Here is a 17073-nt window from a genome sequence, read left to right on the forward strand (position 1 = left end):
TTTTTGGGGGATATTTATTATAGCAAAAAGTAAAAAATATTGCATTTTTTTCAAAATTGTCGCTCTATTTTTCTTTATAGCGCAAAAAATAAAAACCGCAGAGGTGATCAAATACCACCAAAAGAAAGCTCTATTTGTGGGGAAAAAAAGGACGCCAATTTTATTTGGGAGCCACGTCGCACGACCGCGCAATTGTCTGTTAAAGCGACGCAGTGCCGAATCGCAAAACCTGGCTTGGGCATTTAGCTGCAAAATGGTCCGGGGCTTAAGTGGTTAAAGACACACACACAGGACAAGTCTGCACCCCATCTCCCTGGAAGGACTCCCCCAATTATCCAAACCCCTGGAAATGTGGCTATGGTCTTTTCTTCAGGGGTTCTGCTCAGTAGAGGAGCATTGCACAGCAAAGAATCTTAGGGCGAGATGTGACCGTAGTGGAGCTGCCCCAAGCGGAGATGTACCGTCCCGCTGGTACTCAGGAATAGGGGTGCCGGGACGGGATATCACTCATCCAGTAGTGGGAGGAGGTCAAAGCAGAAAAACCACAGCTGACTCAACCCGATCCTGGTCGTTACATGTTTATGTGAGTATATATATATATATATACACACATATACACATACATACATACACACACATTTTTTATATATATATATATATATGCCGCCCTACGTATTTCGGCTTCAAAAGTTGACATCCTAAGGAGCCATTGAGGGAAATTTTATATATTTGCATTAGTCCAGGTTGTTGGTACGGAACATACCGTATATACTCGAATATAAGCCGATTTTTTGGTGCTGAAAATGCCCCCTCGGCTTATACTCGAGTCACCTTTTTGCGCCTGATCTCCCGGATTTTGGGGACCCGGTACTGGCACACATGTAGCCCCCACTCTTATAGCCCCACTCTTCCTCTACAAGTGTGCAAAGTAGGTGGCAGTATAACTGGATTGTTTCCCAATAGCGGTGTCCCTCTGTGAACTATAAAGGAACAAAAGTATGTTTCTGTTCCCCGAGTGGCTTGATAACACAACAATCCGAGGCGCATGTAGCGATTTTGTTTGTAGAAATGATATGAGTGTAAATCGCAGGTGGTGACAGATCTCGGCTCCCCTGCGATAACAGACTCCACTTACTTGTGTGAGATTCTTCTGTCCGCCGCTGAGCAATGATCTCGACTTATCTGCTATTTTCTGCGGGGAGAGAAAGAAAGATTCCGTCATTTATATTCCCCGCCATGCGATATCGCTGAGAAATGTCTGCGGGGGAAGCCGCGAGGAACGAGGCATTATTCTAATTCAGGCAAAAAGAGCTAAATGTTTACAAAGTATCCAATCTATGGAAATGTTTCTCGGCTCGTCTATAGGAGGGAGCCGGGAGGGGGGGGGGGGGCACACACAGATTACAGCAAAACCAACACAATTTCTATGCAAATTCACATCTTAAATGTTTAGAAACGCGTCGATCCCGTGCGACTTCCACCAGCAAGAGAGTACAGAAAGATGGAAATGAAACAGAAATAAACAATATTTCTTCAACGGAATAAACTGAAAGCTGACATTTAATCTGCTTACATCTCTCATTTACGAACATGAGGTCTCACATGCCCTGCAACTTTGGGAGGGGGGGGGCTCACATGCCCTGCAACTTTAGGGGGGGGGGGTCTCACATGCTCTGCAACTTTAGGGGGGTCTCACATGCTCTGCAACTTTAGGGGGGGGTCTCACATGCCCTGCAACTTTAGGGGGGGGGTCTCACATGCCCTGCAAATTTAGGGGGGGGGGGTCTCACATGCCCTGCAACTTTAGGGGGGGTCTCACATGCCCTGCAACTTTAGGGGGGGGTCTCACATGCCCTGCAACTTTAGGGGGGGGGTCTCACATGCCCTGCAACTATAGGGGGGGTCTCACATGCCCTGCAACTTTAGGGGGGTCTCACATGCCCTGCAACTTTGGGAGGGGGTCTTGCATGCCCTGCAACTTTGGGAGGGGGCTCACATGCCCTGCAACTTTAGGGGGGTCTCACATGCCCTGCAACTTTAGGGGGGGGTCTCACATGCCCTGCAACTTTAGGGGGGTCTCACATGCCCTGCAACTTTAGGGGGGGGTCTCACATGCCCTGCAACTTTAGGGGGGTCTCACATGCCCTGCAACTTTAGGGGGGGGTCTCACATGCCCTGCAACTTTAGGGGGGGTCTCACATGCCCTGCAACTTTAGGGGGGGTCTCACATGCCCTGCAACTTTAGGGGGGGGTCTCACATGCCCTGCAACTTTAGGGGGGGGGTCTCACATGCCCTGCAACTTTAGGGGGGGGTCTCACATGCCCTGCAACTTTGGGAGGGGGCTCACATGCCTTGCGACTGGGACATTTTCAGATCCATTATGGACATCGCTGTCTCCGGTTATAACCAATCAGTAAGCCGGCAGACGTCTCCGGCAGTCCTTACCTTCTGCGCGGTGCCATAGCGCTGGATGGAATCGGAGAGCTGATTCTTTATTCTGTCCAGCTGGAGGCGCTCTTGCTGCAATAATAGAAAGCGAACAGTTAATAGGATAAAATGATTAATTTCTGCCCCCCGTCTTCCTATGAAGAAACAATTATCCAACCACAGGCTGCAAATGTAGAATGCTGCAACTAGAAGTGACCATGAGGGGGCGGGATCTGTGCAAAGGCCGCAGGCTGGATGGTGGAAGGTGGGGAGAGAGAACCTCAACACTGAGCATCCCCCATAAAGATGAGAGAACCCCGACACTGAGCATCCCCCCATAGAGAGAGAACCCCAATACTGAGCATCCCCCCATAGAGATGAGAGAACCCCAACACTGAGCATCCCCCATAGAGATGAGAACCCCAACACTGAGCATCCCCCATAGAGATGAGAACCCCGACACTGGAGCATCCCATAAAGATGAGAGAACCCCGACACTGAGCATCCCCCCATAGAGAGAGAACCCCAATACTGAGCATCCCCCCATAGAGATGAGAGAACCCCAACACTGAGCATCCCCCATAGAGATGAGAGAACCCCAACACTGAGCATCCCCCATAGAGATGAGAACCCCGACACTGGAGCATCCCATAAAGATGAGAGAACCCCGACACTGAGCATCCCCCCATAGAGAGAGAACCCCAATACTGAGCATCCCCCCATAGAGATGAGAGAACCCCAACACTGAGCATCCCCCATAGAGATGAGAGAACCCCAACACTGAGCATCCCCCATAGAGATGAGAGAACCCCGACACTGGAGCATCCCATAAAGATGAGAGAACCCCACCACTGAGCATCCCATAGAGATGAGAACCCCAACACTGAGCATCCCATAGAGATGAGAACCCCAACACTGAGCATCCCATAGAGATGAGAACCCCAACACTGAGCATCCCCCCATAGAGAGAGAACCCCGACACTGAGCATCCCCCATAGAGATGAGAACCCCAACACTGAGCATCCCCCATAGAGATGAAAACCCCAACACTGAGCATCCCATAGAGGAGAGAACCCCAACACTGAGCATCCCATAGAGATGAGAACCCCAACACTGAGCATCCCCCATAGAGATGAGAGAACCCCAACACTGAGCATCCCATAGAGATGAGAACCCCAACACTGAGCATCCCCCATAGAGATGAGAACCCCAACACTGAGCATCCCCCATAGAGATGAGAACCCCAACACTGAGCATCCCATAGAGATGAGAGAACCCCAACACTGAGCATCCCCCATAGAGATGAGAACCCCAACACTGAGCATCCCCCATAGAGATGAGAACCCCAACACTGAGCATCCCCCATAGAGATGAAAACCCCAACACTGAGCATCCCATAGAGGAGAGAACCCCAACACTGAGCATCCCCCATAGAGATGAAAACCCCAACACTGAGCATCCCCCATAGAGATGAAAACCCCAACACTGAGCATCCCCCACAGAGATGAGAGAACCCCACCACTGAGCATCCCATAGAGATGAGAGAACCCCACCACTGAGCATCCCATAGAGATGAGAACCCCACCACTGAGCATCCCATAGAGATGAGAACCCCAACACTGAGCATCCCATAGAGATGAGAACCCCAACACTGAGCATCCCCCATAGAGATGAGAGAACCCCAACACTGAGCATCCCCCATAGAGATGAGAACCCCAACACTGAGCATCCCCCATAGAGATGAGAGAACCCCAACACTGAGCATCCCCCATAGAGATGAGAACCCCAACACTGAGCATTCCCCATAGAGATGAGAACCCCAACACTGAGCATCCCCCATAGAGATGAAGAAAAGGGACCCCACAATCAGGAGAGTGTCAGTGTTTTTAAGTCACCACATCCCTAAATTTATAGAAAAAACATGGAATACCCCCTCAAGGGTGGGACTTTGTAAGTGACACAAACACATAAATTAGTAGAAAAGTATATATATACTTTTCTACTAATTTATGTGTTTGTGTCACTTACAAAGTCCCACCCTTGAGGGGGTATTCCATGTTTTTTCCCATAGAGATGAGAACCCCAACACTGAGCATTCCATAGAGAAAAGAGAACCCCAACACTGAACATCCCCCATAGAGAAGAGAGAACCCCGACACTGAACATCCCATAAAGAAGAGAACCCTAACACTGAGCATCGCCCATAGAGAAGAGAGAACCCCGACACTGAACATCCCATAGAGATGAGAGAACCCCAACACTGAGCATCGCCCATAGAGAAGAGAGAACCCCGACACTGAGCATCGCCCATAGAGATGAGAGAACCCCAACACTGAGCATCGCCCATAGAGAAGAGAGAACCCCGACACTGAGCATCGCCCATAGAGATGAGAGAACCCCAACACTGAGCATCGCCCATAGAGATGAGAGAACCCCAATACTAAGCATCCCATAAAGAAGAGAACCCCAACACTGAACATCCCCCATAGAGGTAAGAGAACCCCAACACTGAGCACCCCATAGAGATGAGAACCCCAACACTGAGCATCCTATAAAGATGAGAGAACCCCGACACTGGGCATCCCCCATAGAGGTAAGAGAACCCCCGATTCCCTCCGCTCCCTGCGCAACAACCGCTTCCCTCCGCTCCCTGTGCCACAACCGCTTCTCTCTGCTCCCCGGGCCACAACCGCCTACCTCCGCCGCAACCGCTTCCCTCTGCCACAACCGCTTCCCTCCGCTCCCCACGCCACAAACGCTTCCCTCCGCTCCCTGCGCCACAACCGCCTACCTTCGCTTCCCAACCGATTCCCTCCGCACCACAATCGCTTCCCTCTGCTCCTTGTGCCACAACCGCTTCCCTGCGCTCCTTGCGCCACAACCGCTTCCCTCCGATCCCTGTGCCACAACCGCTTCCCTCCGCTTCCTGGGCCACAACCGCTTCCCGCGCCACAACCGCTTCCCTCCGCTTCCTGGGCCACAACCCATTCCCTCCGCTCCCTGCGCCACAACCGCTTCCCTCCGCTCCCTGCGCCACAACCGCTTCCCTCCGCTCCCTGTGCCACAACCGCTTCCCTCCGCTTCCTGCGCCACAACCGCTTCCCTCCGCTCCCTGTGCCACAACCGCTTCCCTCCGATCCCTGTGCCACAACCGCTTCCCGCGCCACAACCGCTTCCCTCCGCTTCCTGGGCCACAGCCCATTCCCTCCGCTCCCTGTGCCACAAGCGCTTCAATCCGATCCCTGTGCCACAACCGCTTCCCGCGCCACAACCGCTTCCCTCCGCTTCCTGGGCTACAACCCATTCCCTCCGCTCCCTGCGCCACAACCGCTTCCCTCCGCTCCCTGGGCCACAACCCATTCCCTCCGCTCCCTGTGCCACAAGCGCTTCAATCCGATCCCTGTGCCACAACCGCTTCCCGCGCCACAACCGCTTCCCTCCGCTTCCTGGGCCACAACCCATTCCCTCCGCTCCCTGCGCCACAACCGCTTCCCTCCGCTCCCTGGGCCACAACCCATTCCCTCCGCTCCCTGCGCCACAACCGCTTCCCTCCGCTCCCTGTGCCACAACCGCTTCTCTCTGCTCCCCGCGCCACAACCGCCTACCTCCGCCGCAACCGCTTCCCTCTGCCACAACCGCTTCCCTCCGCTCCCCACGCCACAAACGCTTCCCTCCGCTCCCTGCGCCACAACCGCCTACCTTCGCTTCCCAACCGATTCCCTCCGCACCACAATCGCTTCCCTCCGCTCCTTGCGCCACAACCGATTCCCTCCGATCCCTGTGCCACAACCGCTTCCCTCCGATCCCTGTGCCACAACCGCTTCCCTCCGATCCCTGTGCCACAACCGCTTCCCTCCGCTTCCCTTTGCCACAACCGCTTCCCACCACTTTCTGCGTCACAACCGCTTCCCCGCGCAACAACCGCTTCCCTCCGCTCCTTCTCCATTCATAAACTGAAGCATCATAAACACAGATTACAATGCTCAGTTATGAATGGACAGTCATTGATCACTGACCACATTCAGAAAAAGGAGGCGGTAAATGACAGATTTACCGGCTCCTTCCTCCGCTCTGCATCCTGACAGATCTGGGGGGAGGAGCACAGAGGACACGGAGAGGGACTGGAGTAGCATGGAGGACACAGACGAGGACTGGGGGTGGACTGGAGGAGCACAGAGGACACGGAGAGGGACTGGAGAAGCATGGAGGACACAGACAAGGACTGGGGGTGGACTGGAGGAGCACAGAGGACACGGAGAGGGACTGGAGAAGCATGGAGGACACAGACAAGGACTGGGGGTGGACTGGAGGAGCACAGAGGACACGGAGAGGGACTGGAGAAGCATGGAGGACACAGACAAGGACTGGGGGTGGACTGGAGGAGCACAGAGGACACGGAGAGGGACTGGAGTAGCATGGAGGACACAGACGAGGACTGGGGGTGGACTGGAGGAGCACACAGATGAGGACACGGAGAAGGTAACAGGGGATAGTCAGGGATGATCGGCGCTGGGGGGAACTACAATCGCCGATCTCCCTCTATTGATTTCAATAAAGTAGCTCAAAGCCGCAGGGGGAGGATGGAGAATCGGCTGCCATCTGCTTTATTGAAGTCTATACAGGGAGATCGGTGATTGTCACCCCCCCCAGCGCATCATGCACAGCTTTCTCTCTCACTCTTGTGAGAGTTTGCCAGGAAGGGAGGGGGGATGAGTCATAAGAGGGCCAATGAGATCTGCAGCGCTGGAGGTGTGCCTCTGTGTGTGTCTGGGTAATTCCAGGAAGTGGCTTCATCTGCCCACAGCTAAAATGGCTGCCGCCAGACTCAGCAGAGGGAGATTTCTGCAGCAAACTTGGCAAGTACAGAATCACAGTATATATAAAATAATATGCAAAGCGATTGGAGGGAAGCTTCAGAACGGCAAAGATGTTTTTATTATAAAATGATGTGAGCAGACTGCAGTTCCTCTTTAAGTGGAGTAGTCCGGTTAGGCTGTAGACCGCCGGGCAGGGGCATTTATTATCCCCAAACACCAGGGGGCAGCAGCGGTGCAATTGAGCATCAATCTTAGATTGGATATAAAACATTGATGGATAAAGATACAACTGAGCAATAAAAGCGATTCGGTAATTAAAAACAAAACCCAAGAAAATACGGGAGCCAAGACATGAATATTTATAACCAGCCTGCCTGTTTCGGTAGCACATGGCCAGATATTCAGCCTGAAAGCGGCTTCACCTTCATTTCCCAGCATTCCCCGTTCCAGAAGACAAACTTCTTACCCGAGTGGATCCCCTCACAATGTCTGACAGTTGGCGGATGGATTTAGTACTGGAAGTTATAGTGTTGTTGGTCTCCTGCTGGGTGAAATGTCTGAAATGATAGAAAATAAGAAATAATATCAATTAAATTGTTTAGAGATATAATAACACGCTACACGGTGCGAGTCACATCGATTTCACCGCCCCCATCCCATTTATATTATTCATTGGAAACAGTGTGGGGGGGGGGGCCGGTTTTATTTCTTTATCGGAAAACTAAGAGAATTTCGTTTTTTTGCATTCTGACGTCAAAATAAAAAAGGAAGCTCTGAGGTGCATTATGGGACATGGGGGCCCTTTGTGTGTGTGGGGGGGGGGGGGGTGTGATTTGTGTGTGTGTGTGGGGGAGGGGGGTGTGATGTGTGTGTGTGTGGGGGGGGGGGGGTGTGTGTGTGGCGTGTGCATTTGATGGGGCGCTGGCAAAGGGTGCGTTTGATGGGGCGCTGGCAAAGGGTGCGTTTGATGGGGCGCTTGCGAGGCTGCTTTGATGGGGCGCTGGCGAGGCTGCTTTGAAGGGGCGCTGGCGAGGCTGCTTTGACGGGGCGCTGGCGAGGCTGCTTTGACGGGGCGCTGGCGAGGCTGCGTTTGACGGGGCGCTGGCGAGGCTGCGTTTGACGGGGCGCTGGCGAGGCTGCGTTTGGCGGGGCGCTGGCGAGGCTGCATTTGACGGGCGCTGGCGAGGCTGCATTTGACGGGCGCTGGCGAGGCTGCATTTGACGGGCGCTGGCGAGGCTGCATTTGACGGGCGCTGGCGAGGCTGCATTTGACGGGCGCTGGCGAGGCTGCATTTGACTGGCGCTGGCGAGGCTGCGTTTGACGGGCGCTGGCGAGGCTGCGTTTGACGGGCGCTGGCGAGGCTGCGTTTGACGGGCGCTGGCGAGGCTGCGTTTGATGGGGCGCTGGCGAGGCTGCGTTTGATGGGGCGCTGGCGAGGCTGCGTTTGATGGGGCGCTGGCGAGGCTGCGTTTGATGGGGCGCTGGCGAGGCTGCGTTTGATGGGGCGCTGGCGAGGCTACATTTGATGGGGCGCTGGCGAGGCTGCATTTGATGGGCGCTGGCGAGGCTGCATTTGATGGGCACTGGCGAGGCTGCATTTGATGGGGCGCTGGCGAGGCTGCATTTAATGGGGCGCTGGCGAGGCTGCATTTAATGGGGCGCTGGCGAGGCTGCATTTAATGGGGCGCTGGCGAGGCTGCATTTGATGGGGCGCTGGCGAGGCTGCATTTGATGGGGCACTGGCGAGGTTGCATTTGATGGGCACTGGCGAGGTTGCATTTGATGGGCACTGGCGAGGTTGCATTTGATGGGCACTTCATTAAAAATTTGTGTTATAAATGGGCAGGAGAAGGGAGGTGGAGCCAAGGGGGGGGCAAAATTAGGTTTCGCCTAGGGCAGTGGTCTCCAAACTGCAGTCCGGGGGCTATTTTTGGCCCTTTGCTTGCTTTTTTTTTGGCCCTTGGGGATCTCTTTTATTCACTAACAATGAAGGGCGGTGCAGTTCCTCCCAAGGACACCAACAATGGGGCCCAATGACACCACTGATGGGGCAAAATTCCTCCCACTGACACCAATGATGGGGGATTGTTTATTCCCACTGATGCTGGGACATACTGTACTCCCGATGGACATAGTTTGGCCCCCCTAAAGTCTGGAGGACAGTAAGTTGGCCCTTTGTTTAGAAAGTTTGGAGACCCCTGGCCTAGGGTGTAAAAATAGTCCAACGTTAGTATCGGGAGGGAGAGGAGAGACACAACCTTCTTCTCTCACGGGTCACTGGGGTTGTTTGCCTTCCTCGGGGGTCAGCTATGGGTAGAGGATCTCATATTCCAGAGTTTTGCGATTGTGGTTGCTCTGCCATGAGCGGTTGTTTGCCTTCCTCGGGGGTCAGCTATGGGTAGAGGATCTCATATTCCGGAGTGTTACGATTGTGGTTGCTCTGCCATGAGCGGTTGTTTGCCTTCCTCAGGATCAGCTATGGGTAGAGGATCTCATATTCCGGAGTGTTACGATTGTGGTTGCTCTGCCATGAGCGGTTGTTTGCCTTCCTCGGGGGTCAGCTATGGGTAGAGGATCTCATATTCCGGAGTTTTGCGATTGTGGTTGCTCTGCCATGAGCGGTTGTTTGCCTTCCTCGGGGGCAGCTATGGGTAGAGGATCTCATATTCCGGACTTTTACGATTGTGGTTGCTCTGCCATGAGCGGTTGTTTGCCTTCCTCGGGGTCAGCTATGGGTAGAGGATCTCATATTCCGGGGTTTTACGATTGTGGTTGCTCTGCCATGAGCGGTTGTTTTCCTTCCTCGGGGGTCAGCTATGGGTAGAGGATCTCATATTCCGGAGTTTTACGATGGTGGTTGCTCTGCCATGAGCGGTTGTTTGCCTTCCTCGGGGGTCAGCTATGGGTAGAGGATCTCATATTCCGGAGTTTTGCGATTGTGGTTGCTCTGCCATGAGCGGTTGTTTGCCTTCCTCGGGGGTCAGCTATGGGTAGAGGATCTCATATTCCGGAGTTTTACGATTGTGGTTGCTCTGCCATGAGCGGTTGTTTGCCTTCCTTGGGGGCAGCTATGGGTAGAGGATCTCATATTCCGGAGTTTTACGATTGTGGTTGCTCTGCCATGAGCGGTTGTTTGCCTTCCTCGGGGTCAGCTATGGGTAGAGGATCTCATATTCCGGAGTTTTACGATGGTGGTTGCTCTGCCATGAGCGGTTGTTTGCCTTCCTCGGGGGTCAGCTATGGGTAGAGGATCTCATATTCCGGAGTTTTGCGATTGTGGTTGCTCTGCCATGAGCGGTTGTTTGCCTTCCTCGGGGGTCAGCTATGGGTAGAGGATCTCATATTCCGGAGTTTTGCGATTGTGGTTGCTCTGCCATGAGCGGTTGTTTGCCTTCCTTGGGGGCAGCTATGGGTAGAGGATCTCATATTCCGGAGTTTTACGATTGTGGTTGCTCTGCCATGAGCGGTTGTTTGCCTTCCTCGGGGGTCAGCTATGGGTAGAGGATCTCATATTCCGGAGTTTTGCGATTGTGGTTGCTCTGCCATGAGCGGTTGTTTGCCTTCCTCGGGGGCAGCTATGGGTAGAGGATCTCATATTCCGGACTTTTACGATTGTGGTTGCTCTGCCATGAGCGGTTGTTTGCCTTCCTCGGGGTCAGCTATGGGTAGAGGATCTCATATTCCGGGGTTTTACGATTGTGGTTGCTCTGCCATGAGCGGTTGTTTTCCTTCCTCGGGGGTCAGCTATGGGTAGAGGATCTCATATTCCGGAGTTTTACGATGGTGGTTGCTCTGCCATGAGCGGTTGTTTGCCTTCCTCGGGGGTCAGCTATGGGTAGAGGATCTCATATTCCGGAGTTTTGCGATTGTGGTTGCTCTGCCATGAGCGGTTGTTTGCCTTCCTCGGGGGTCAGCTATGGGTAGAGGATCTCATATTCCGGAGTTTTACGATTGTGGTTGCTCTGCCATGAGCGGTTGTTTGCCTTCCTTGGGGGCAGCTATGGGTAGAGGATCTCATATTCCGGAGTTTTACGATTGTGGTTGCTCTGCCATGAGCGGTTGTTTGCCTTCCTCGGGGTCAGCTATGGGTAGAGGATCTCATATTCCGGAGTTTTACGATGGTGGTTGCTCTGCCATGAGCGGTTGTTTGCCTTCCTCGGGGGTCAGCTATGGGTAGAGGATCTCATATTCCGGAGTTTTGCGATTGTGGTTGCTCTGCCATGAGCGGTTGTTTGCCTTCCTCGGGGGTCAGCTATGGGTAGAGGATCTCATATTCCGGAGTTTTGCGATTGTGGTTGCTCTGCCATGAGCGGTTGTTTGCCTTCCTTGGGGGCAGCTATGGGTAGAGGATCTCATATTCCGGAGTTTTACGATTGTGGTTGCTCTGCCATGAGCGGTTGTTTGCCTTCCTCGGGGTCAGCTATGGGTAGAGGATCTCATATTCCGGAGTTTTGCGATTGTGGTTGCTCTGCCATGAGCGGTTGTTTGCCTTCCTCGGGGGTCAGCTATGGGTAGAGGATCTCATATTCCGGAGTTTTGCGATTGTGGTTGCTCTGCCATGAGCAGATGATGTTCAACGCTATAAAACACCATCATGCGATACCGGAGGAGCCAAGTAGGATCCCCAAAACGCAGCTTAAGACGCGCTTCATCAGAGAAAGCTGATTAAAAAGAAATAAGGATAAAAATTTCCCCGCCGTTCAGCGAACTTCCTCTCATTTAATAAAAACAGGAGGCGAAAGACATTTCATTATGGTAATTATTATCACGCCCGGGGTGACTTCCCTCGCAGGCTACACCAGTTAATTATAGAGGAGTGCGGCGAGGAGACGCTCGGGGCCTCTTCGGTGGCGTTAAAGAGGGTGGACGGCCAACAATGACTTATGTAGCGACATTAATCTCCGCACAGTCAATATTTACAGGGCCTTCGGCCTCGCCGGGCCGGCATGGGAACGTGTAAAACCCTCCACGTGGAACAGCACTGCGGGGCGCTCAGCGAAAGGGTTCAGGAGGCGTACAGTAAATACGCGATGGAGCGGGGCTGCAGGACGCGGCTTTCCTTTCTTTACAACATTGCATCCACTCAAGGGCATTATCAGATGCTGATTACTGCAATATAGATCAATAGATTATCGTATAACCCAACCTTCTGGGAAGGAATAGACGTAGAATCGCAGTGAGCTAATGGATACAGACACTCATGTACAGATTTCTTTTAGTCAAAGCGAACAGTTGCTGTATTATAGGGCAGGCCTCGACAAAATCCGGGCGTCAGGTCGCAATTGCGACAAGAAATTGTGACCTGGCGCCCGCCGGTAATTGAGGCCGCAAAGCCGCGGCCTCAATTACCGGCCGTCGCGGGCCCGCCACGCGGTGGGGGCGCACGAAGGCACAGGATCCTGTGTCTCCGTGCGCCCCCACCTCCACGCGATCGCGGCGGGCCCGCAACGGCCGGTAATTTAGGCCGTGGCTTTGCAGCCTTGTGAAGGCCCAAGCTGCCTTCTGTGACCTGGCGCCATCTGGTGGTGGCCGTTGGCATTACAAGTAAAACAGCAGTTCTAATGCTTGTTCTTTTACTGTTTTCACTGCCATCTCCTTCCCTCTAATTAGAACCCCCAAACATTCTGGGCTAGATTCAGCAAGAATTCACGGCGGCGTATCCATAGATAAGCCGCGTAAATTCAAAGCTGCGCCGGCGTATCTTCTTTCTGTATTCAGAAAGCAAGACACGCCGAAATTAGGCCAAGATCCGACTGGCGTAAGTCTTACGCTGTTGTATCTTAGGGTGCATATTTACGCTGGCCGCTAGGTGGGGCTGCCGTCGATTTCAGCGTAGAATACGCAAATGAGCTGCATACGCCGATTCAGAAACGTACGTAGCCAATGTTAAGTATGGACGTCGTTCCCGCGTCGAATTTTGAAACTTTTACACTTTTTTGCGTAAGTCGTTCGCGAATAGGGCTTTGCGTAAATTACGTTCACGTCGAAAGCATTGACTATTTGCGACGTGATTAGGAGCATGCGCACTGGGATACGTTCACAGCCGGCGCATGTGCAGTTCGTGAGAAACGTCAAGGGTTCCCTGAGCCTGAGAAATGATTTCTAGGGTTCCTCAGCGGTCCAACGTTGAGAATGGCTGGTGTTGGTCAGTAATATTTGTACTGTAAGCCCGACACAACCAGCATACACACAGAGTGAAGTCCAGAACCGTCTACAGGATTGGACGTGTTTTGAAAAATATAAAAAGCCGACAGCGATGGACGCAAAGCAACAGAGCGAATAACCGGAGCACAAGTCAGACAAGCTGGACATGAAGATAAAGAGGTCTCCTAAGGGAGGACAACATGGCTTCCTACCAGCTTCCTGTCAGTCCAATTCGGCAAACCGGAGAGAGGGGCCGGGGTAAGATCATGCTGTATATGGTAATAACAGACATCCGCAGCTGTTATAAAGGAGAGGGACTCCCACTAGACAAAGATTAATGGAAGCGGAAGAAGATGTACAGAAAAAAAAAAAAATGAAATTATCCAAGATGATATGCCGAGGTTTATTCCCAGAAACAGAACTGTACTTCTAGAAGAAGATAAATGCCGGTGTATGAAAACTATAAACTTGTTATTCCAGCTGCTTAGACTCTGGTCACATCCCCTGCAAAGGGAAAGCCATTTACAAGGCACTGCCAGGTTGGGGGGGGGGGGGGTCCGCCATTACTAACATAGTCTTGGGGGGCATAGTAATAAAAGTACAGGTTCAGAATTCGGAGAGAAGAGATCCAGAGTATATACGGTAAGCACTCTACAGATCTTAGTGGATCAACATGTTTCGCATGCGAGTTGCTTTCTCAGGATCCGCTTGCTTGTCTAAGTCTTGGGATATGGTAACTAACAAATAATATGGTAAACACATCAAAGTATTTTATATAATATAATAACCCCAAGGTGAACCTACCCTTTAAGTTGTGTCAATTTATGTATTAATACATTTTTATTGTATTTCTATATATTTCTCCTTTATTAGCACAAGTGGTCGGCTGGAGAGTTCTCTTTATACACGGTTGAGGCATTATGGGATGGTGCCCGTTTGCTCTTGTATTGAGGTCTTGGCATGAAAGGTCCCAAGGCGCCCACCTTGTCCTATGTACAGGACCTCTTGTATCTTCTTCAATAATTGTCTCTTTCTTTCATATTACACGGAAGGATATTTTCTGGACAGGCCTCATATCTAAACCCAAGAACATAAAATTCATATATTGAAGTTGCCAGTCCTCAATTGTGGTGGCTGCATTCGTTCCCCCCCCCCTCCTTCTATATTCATCTGATGATCCTGCCAGTAACACACTTCCTGTCCTGGGGTGACAACCCTCGCTCACTGCACTGTATCTTCACAGAGCAAAAAATGGATACATTTTATTTATTTTTTTTAAATCCAACGCTGATCTTCAAGAATGTATCCGTTATTTCCAACGTGCAAACTTAACGTGTTTGTAATAAAAATAAATAAGAAACACAAACAAGTTCTGCTTTATATTTACAAAGTGAAGGTGAAGAGGGAGAGTGAAGGTCCAACATCAATTCAAGTCTCAATAAACTGCTGGCACAGCGATCATTCGATCACAGACGTCACAGCAAAGGACAGGAAAAGAATGAAAATCTCAGGTGCTGTAAATCCCAGGAATGAAGGAATTATACGGAGGACGTCCTGTGTGCGTTATTATGAAGGGTCCAGACATGGAGATGAATTCTCATTGGATAGAAGTGACACAAAACATCACATTACCGCTAATTTACAACCGCAAAAGGTCACCGGCTCATTGACTGCATGGAGTGATCCATTGTCTACAATCTACAGAGATTATATCATTAGTCTACAGACACCATAATCAACCAAAGTTCCTCCAGAAGTTGTTGGTGGTTCCGTGAGCCGAGGATGACCGACCTCCCGTCTGATGGCTCCTGGACAGTTCTGGGGTCAACCCAAAACACCAATGTAAGGAACATTCTTCCCACTGATCACCAATGTAAGGGACATTCTTCTCACTGATCACCAATGTAAGGGACATTCTTCCCACTGATCACCAATGTAAGGATCATTCTTCTCACTGATCACCAATGTAAGGGACATTCTTCCCACTGATCACCAATGTAAGGGACATTCTTCCCACTGATCACCAATGTAAGGAACATTCTTCCCACTGATCACCAATGTAAGGGACATTCTTCTCACTGATCACCAATGTAAGGGACATTCTTCTCACTGATCACCAATGTAAGGGACATTCTTCTCACTGATCACCAATGTAAGGGACATTCTTCTCACTGATCACCAATGTAAGGAACATTCTTCCCACTGATCACCAATGTAAGGAACATTCTTCCCACTGATCACCAATGTAAGGGACATTCTTCTCACTGATCACCAATGTAAGGGACATTCTTCCCACTGATCACCAATGTAAGGAACATTCTTCCCACTGATCACCAATGTAAGGGACATTCTTCTCACTGATCACCAATGTAAGGGACATTCTTCCCACTGATCACCAATGTAAGGGACATTCTTCTCACTGATCACCAATGTAAGGGACATTCTTCTCACTGATCACCAATGTAAGGGACATTCTTCTCACTGATCACCAATGTAAGGGACATTCTTCTCACTGATCACCAATGTAAGGGACATTCTTCTCACTGATCACCAATGTAAGGAGCATTCTTCTCACTGATCACCAATGTAAGGGACATTCTTCTCACTGATCACCAATGTAAGGGACATTCTTCTCACTGATCACCAATGTAAGGGACATTCTTCTCACTGATCACCAATGTAAGGGACATTCTTCTCACTGATCACCAATGTAAGGGACATTCTTCCTACTGATCACCAATGTAAGGGACATTCTTCCCACTGATCACCAATGTAAGGGACATTCTTCCTACTGATCACCAATGTAAGGGACATTCTTCCCACTGATCACCAATGTAAGGGACATTCTTCCCACTGATCACCAATGTAAGGGACATTCTTTCCACTGATCACCAATGTAAGGAACATTCTTCCCACTGATCACCAATGTAAGGAACATTCTTCCCACTGATCACCAATGTAATGGACATTCTTCTCACTGATCACCAATGTAAGGGACATTCTTCTCACTGATCACCAATGTAAGGGACATTCTTCCCACTGATCACCAATGTAAGGAACATTTTTCTCACTGATCACCAATGTAAGGGACATTCTTCTCACTGATCACCAATGTAAGGGACATTCTTCCCACTGATCACCAATGTAAGGGACATTCTTCCCACTGATCACCAATGTAAGGGACATTCTTCCCACTGATCACCAATGTAAGGGACATTCTTCCCACTGATCACCAATGTAAGGGACATTCTTCCCACTGATCACCAATGTAAGGGACATTCTTCTCACTGATCACCAATGTAAGGAACATTCTTCCCACTGATCACCAATGTAAGGGACATTCTTCTCACTGATCACCAATGCAAGGAACATTCTTCTCACTGATCACCAATGCAAGGGACATTCTTCTCACTGATCACCAATGTAAGGGACATTCTTCCCACTGATCACCAATGTAAGGGACATTCTTCTCACTGATCACCAATGTAAGGAACCTTCTTCCCACTGATCACCAATGTAAGGGACATTCTTCCCACTGATCACCAATGTAAGGGACATTCTTCTCACTGATCACCAATGTAAGGGACATTCTTCTCACTGATCACCAATGTAAGGGACATTCTTCTCACTGATCACCAATGTAAGGGACATTCTTCCCACTGATCACCAATGTAAGGGACATT

At 50.9% G+C, this 17073-nt stretch overlaps 1 protein-coding gene across 2 annotated transcripts in view; it reads right to left on the minus strand.

Moving 5' to 3' along the window:
• The window catches only part of TSNARE1 (t-SNARE domain containing 1), a 311708-nt gene that overhangs the window by 92536 nt on the left and 202099 nt on the right, over positions 1-17073 (minus strand). For both annotated transcript variants that reach the window (XM_040352069.1, XM_040352070.1), the window contains 3 exons: positions 7712-7802; positions 2447-2521; positions 1136-1192 (listed from right to left, as the gene is read on the minus strand). In XM_040352069.1, the coding sequence (XP_040208003.1) occupies positions 1136-1192; positions 2447-2521; positions 7712-7802 (223 nt within the window). The remainder of the gene's footprint in view (positions 1-1135; positions 1193-2446; positions 2522-7711; positions 7803-17073) is intronic.

This window comes from Rana temporaria, chromosome 5, assembly GCF_905171775.1.
Source record: "Rana temporaria chromosome 5, aRanTem1.1, whole genome shotgun sequence".
NCBI classification, from domain to species: domain Eukaryota; kingdom Metazoa; phylum Chordata; class Amphibia; order Anura; family Ranidae; genus Rana; species Rana temporaria.